Genomic DNA, 6,000 nt, shown 5'->3' with positions numbered 1-6,000 from the left:
CGAATAATGTTCATTTCTTCACGCGAGTCTTTTTAAAAAATTTCCAATGAGACCGGATGAAAAGGGTCTGAATTATGGGTTTTTGTGGTCTATATGTAGATCATCTGTCTACCTCTCTCCAGTGGTCTCTACAATAGAAACTTAAGGCATCTAGTATTTGTTTTACACGTTATGTGACCAATCCAATACCACTTAAATCTTTTAATATACTGAGCTATGTCGGTCACAACATGAAAAGAAAAATAAATCAATAATTAAAAAATTAATTCGTATTACAAAGATATTGATTTAATATCAATATGTGGAAAATGGGAGATACATCCTATGTCTAGAACTTTATATTCTATTTACAATTTAAAATTTTTCTACTGCTACAATTGAAAGACATAAAAGATCAATGGTATAGTCTAAATGAAAGAACAATTGTAATTATATTGGTATACTTTTACAGAAAGTCACACCCGCGTGACATTCTGGGTAAATTGTTTTTTTAATTTAAATCAAATTGCGTATTAACATTGTGCTCATTTTGATAACAAGTGTGTCGTTAAATAGGAACGTATTTCGTGAACGCCGCACATCACTTCATCGCCTAATATACCGTAAATTGTAATTTACAGCTCATTATTTTTACTTTTTTCAACAGTGACGTTCGCTGTGAAGTTTATATAAAGTCGTAGAACGGAAGATACATAACGTACATATATATGAACGCTGCTTTAGCGCGCTCTGTTCATTTGCGCGGTATCAAACGCTCCTTTTATTCCTGAATCAGGCTTTTACTTTAAAGAAATAACATTTGTAATTCCAGTGAAAAGTAAAGATGAGGCTTTTAAACCAGTGCTGTTTACTAGTGCTTCTAGTGTTTGGTAAGTAATTGAAAAATGTCTCATCTAAATCTTCTAGTTTAATTACGTTAATTTAAATATTTTTTTTTTTAATATGAGCATGGGATTTAAATTTAATTTCAACTGTTTGCATTGCGAAATATATTATTCGTTTGATTTTTCTTTATTTTGGACAATTTCGTAGGTTTAATCGTCTCTCAAATACATATCAAATTTATATTTATATACAATGATTCATTCAAACTACACAGTATTTATGGGTAATAAATAAACACATCATTTTTACCTTTAAAAACACCAACAAAGAAGAACATCTTAAACATTTACGAATCATTACATTGCGGCCATCTTAGCAAACTAAATTGTGTGATAAATACCGTCTAAATTATTTTTGTAAAAACATATTTTTTATCGATAGAAATATAGAAATATATTAAAATGATTACTATGAAATTTAAAATATATTGATTGAATGCAAATTATGCTAAAAAAAAGTAGACAATCTTCTTCAAACCGTTGAATATTTATTATTAGTTATTCTTTAAGTATTATTATATATTTTATATCCGTTTCGTGCGAAATCCAATTGTGTTTTATTGTATTGAAAATCATAAAGAATAAATCTAGATTATGGGAGCAACATAACTGATGTATCAATAACTTGTAATGTTTTCAACCTTTAGCTTACGGGTTTTTATTATTAACATTGATATCGAAGACCAGAGAACAATATAAAATTCTAAACGGATCAATAAAATAACTTTTTTCTTTCTTGTGTTCATTTATTTTTTGATTTAGTCTTTGTCGTTTCAGCCCATATACGCCCATTGCGAGGCTTAAATCTATGGTGGACATTCCATAATCTCCACGGTTGGCTGGCGAGTTTGCAGTCCCGTTTTAATGTTATGGTACGCAGTAGACGATGCTACCCATCGTCTGGAAACTTGTTTAAAAGCAGTGTAATTCCCATATAATTAAAACACAAAGTGTTAATTACATAAGATCGTATCTCGGGAATCGTACCTACGATCGCAATTTTTAGTCTTCTATCGCCGAGCTGCCACTGCTCTATTTAGTCTAAGTGTTTATACTGTATCATCTAAGTTACTTGAAACAATGATAAGGTCGTTAAACCTTTATAGTCTCCATAAAATTAAAAATTCTTTTGTTGACAACGATGAAGGGTTTTACTATATACTCCGTGTTTATATAAACAAAGACCTATAACTAAATAATCTACTTCAATTGGAAAATTTAAGGATTATTCAAACTTGACAAATATGTAATTTGACAGTTCGCTATGAACTTCGTGCGTTTTGACAGTTCACGCGGTTCAAAGTAAGTTGTGTTTTATTTAATTAATTCTTAATCAATAAATAAAGTTATTAATGAAATATGTTTAATGGAATCAGGCGTTACCTCGCGGAAGTCCATCCTAAGTAAGAAAAGGACCAATATTTAGCCACTTCCGCACATGCAGTGGCTAAATATTGGTCTTTTTCTTACTTAGAATGAAATATGTTACATATTTTTTTTCTATTGGAATGCGACTGGTCAATAAGTTTTGACTTCTGTACATATACATTATTTTGGTTTACTTTTATAGTGATGTAACTAGTAGACTTTTTACTTTACGTGCCGGATATACAAAGACGGGATATGACGGACTTTGGCCAACTAAAACCTAACAATGTTTAGTCATAGTTTTTATATTGCAAAGCAAAGAGAAATTAACTGAGGCGGCTGCACATGCAATCCTTCTCGGAGAGATAAATCTTTCTTCCCTAGGAAATCACCTCTCCCTGCTCTTCACCCAATATCAATTTCTTTTTACTGGTGGTGGGAATTGTCACTTCTTACGTGATCAACAGAATCCCTCAACTAAAAGTAAAACGAATATCGAAATATCTCATACCTTACGTCAAAGGTCTGTCAAGACCTGTTTATATTTCATAACCTTGGTAACATTACACAGGTTGATCAGTTTTAGGTTTAAAAGCGTTAAATAGGTAAATTTAAAGCTCGTGCGCTATCAAATAATGTATGTTTCACCCTGTATAAAAATCAAATGATTACAGAAATAAATAAATAACGATGTAAAAATTAAAACACGTTAATAAAATTCGATTTGGTATTAAATATCAGCAACTAATTGGATGTTTAATGTGTCTTGCTATACTTACCAGACCTGATATAGCTTTCTCAGATGGATACTTAAGTTAATTTAACAATTGCTACAATAAGGAGCATTGGGCTCATGCAAAGCGTATATAAAGATATCTAAAAGGTACCAAAAATTATTGTATTAGATATTGTGACACAGATGACAATAAGATAGTGGGCTATGTGGATGCGGACTGGGGTAGCAATATCATAGATAGAAAATCCTGCACAGGCTACTGCTTCACTCTTTCTGCAGGTTCGATATCTTGGGGAAGCAATAAGCAGAAGAATGTTGCGTTATCTAGAACAGAGGCAGAATATGTGGGTATATCTGAGAGTTGTAAGAAGAAATCACAGGTTATATGCAATGTATTGTAATTTTTAATGATGACCAGAGTGCACATAAGTTGCTACACAATCCTATATTCCACAATAGGACAAAGCATATAGTTATTAAATTTCATTTTGGTCATTTTGGTTACGAATGTATTAAAAATAATGTAATTAAAGTTGAATACCTACAGACAGCATATATGCCAGCAGATATACTTACAAAGTCCTTAAATTCTGTAAAACATTATAAATTTTTGGAATTGTTAGGAGTTCAAGAAAAGTAAAGCTTGTAATTTTTTTTTGTTTTTTACTTTGATATAGTGGGGGTATTAATTGTACATCAAAATAATATGTAGCTCAATTAATACTTTTTTAAAATTAGATATTTTTTACTAACAATCTCTGCAGACTTTTTACTTTTAAATGTTATTGGATCAAATAATTATTGTAACGTATTTTAGATTAATCACTTTATGTATGATAAATAGTTATAGTTGTAAGAGATTTACATCATTTTTGCTGACAAATGAACGATACTTCTTTAAAGCTTTTACATTTGTAACCAATCATCCTGTATATAAACACATTTTGAAACCTTTTAGTATGAAGAAATACTATTCTGATATATATATGATGTAGTTATATATTTATTTATCTCACAAATACGTTCCACCATAATCTTGACTAACGCATAGTTTTAAGCAATTAGAAAAGACGTAGCAAATGTAAAGGCCTCTGCCTTCATACATGCGCGATAAGCATAGTATTATCATTGACGACCTTGTTCGTTGTTGTACAGCAATCGCAGTTTCACGGACTCGACGACTAAAACTATTAAAAACATCTTTAGAAACCATGAGAGTATTATTCAGTGTACGATGTTAAAATATTTTCCTCATTATGTTTTAAATTGGAAAATTATAGATAGGGTTTATGCCCAGCAGTGGAAGTGTTACCGCTGAAATTATTATAATGATAATTAAAATCACAAAAAAACCAAATGTCCCTGCTAAGATCGACGGAAGACATTGAACTTTGTCCGAATCCAATCAGACCCGTTGAAAATATATCAGGGAGGTCTATATAAATATAGTAAATGTCCTACGACTAAAATGATAGTGGGGTGAATAGCAATCAATCGAGACGTGGTTTGGTCCTGTTAAGGTTCAAAAAACAAAAAACGTAAGGTGTTCCAATTATTTTAGAAAAAAGTAACATTGCTAACATTTATGCTGTATTCACCATACATATTATAAGTTAACAGATGACTTGAAGGAAGCGGCCGCCCGCCCCCTAATCGCGGACAACGTGGACGAACCGAGGTTCGATCCGGATCCATCCTTGGCTCGCCTGTGGTCCACGCAGCCGTCCCAAGCTGCATACACAACATCTACACTACACAGCTCTACTCGGGTAGAGCAGTTTAATATATGCAAAAATCATCGTACTACTGGTCAAAGCATTAATTTCAAACGAAATTAAGCAAGCAAGATGACTTGTTTAAAGCATATACAAAACATAAACACATACATAGTATATACACATACACACACACACACACATCTATATATATATATATTATAATATTATTATTATTATTTATATCTTTGAAATTCATTCATCATTTCCTCGGTGATCCCTATTTGCGTCTAAATTTAAAATTATATCATTTTTATCATATATAAAGTATCATTTTTTCTATTAGCGGCTCTACTAAGATCTATTGGAACTTATTCTGGTCACTGGAAATTAGGTAAGTATAGTCAAGCGATAACATATTATTCTAAAGGGACCGTCTAATATACATCTTACCACGTTAAGTATATACGAGCGTAAAGCTTCTATATAAGAAGCTAAAATATAGCGTAGCAGTAAAAGGTATAATATAATTAATTATCGTTGTGTTAATTTTGCAACCAAACCCCAAAATTAACAGTCAATTATATTCACGGAGCGTCAAAGCACACGCCGATTTAATCACGTGAGAAATTTTAATTACAATTGTTTGAACGTATGCTCGGATTTTTTCCGCGTGATTGAAATTCACTATTTCGTACGAATAATAAACCTTTAATTGTATTGTATTTAAATTAAAGAGAATACTTTTAAAACTTATTTATAAAATTTATGTGTGGTTATTTTCATCAACTTGCAAAATAATCACTTATTTGTTCAAGTTTTTCCGTCAATATCCGTATTGCCAAAATTCATTGGCCCGTGGTAATATAAAAGAAAAAAATAAATAGACTAAAAATACTTCGTAAATAATAATGTCATTATATTTACAAGGCTATACTTAATGGTACACATTTTTGGTTGATTGCATCCTAACACTGTGTTGTATGGATTTGATTAAAGTCAAATGTTTTAACGAGTGTGTGCAATTTATTTTATTTTTCCAATTTTAGTTTTTTTCTATATTCTTTTCACTTTGCCACAAGGAAATTATGAAAAAGGGTTTGGTCGAGCCGTTCCCGTGTTTTCCTTTTTGCACATTCGGGGGATTATTTGTACAAGAAACATTGTTAAAATGACTGTAATACACGATTCATATCAATATAGATTTTTACAATACCAGTCGTTACGGCCGTGTACGCCACAATTACTAAAGGAACAATTACGTTATGGCAACGTTAATAGCAGAGCTACAAAGATT

General features: G+C 31.2%; 1 protein-coding gene across 1 annotated transcript in view; it reads left to right on the top strand.

Moving 5' to 3' along the window:
* The first annotated feature begins 711 nt into the window (after nt 1-711).
* The window catches only part of t (C45 family peptidase tan), a 52,376-nt gene continuing 47,087 nt past the window's right edge, over nt 712-6,000 (top strand). Inside the window, exon 1 of the mRNA XM_068766924.1 lies at nt 712-869. Within this exon, the coding sequence (XP_068623025.1) occupies nt 824-869 (46 nt within the window). The 5' untranslated portion in view covers nt 712-823. The remainder of the gene's footprint in view (nt 870-6,000) is intronic.

The sequence above is a fragment of the Battus philenor genome, unplaced genomic scaffold (assembly GCF_028537555.1).
Source record: "Battus philenor isolate CCGP_79_NKW_IND1 unplaced genomic scaffold, ilBatPhil1.0.hap1 SCAF_1, whole genome shotgun sequence".
Lineage (NCBI taxonomy): Eukaryota > Metazoa > Arthropoda > Insecta > Lepidoptera > Papilionidae > Battus > Battus philenor.
Note: the sequence above shows the minus strand (reverse complement) of the source record. Positions and strands in the feature narration are given on the sequence as shown.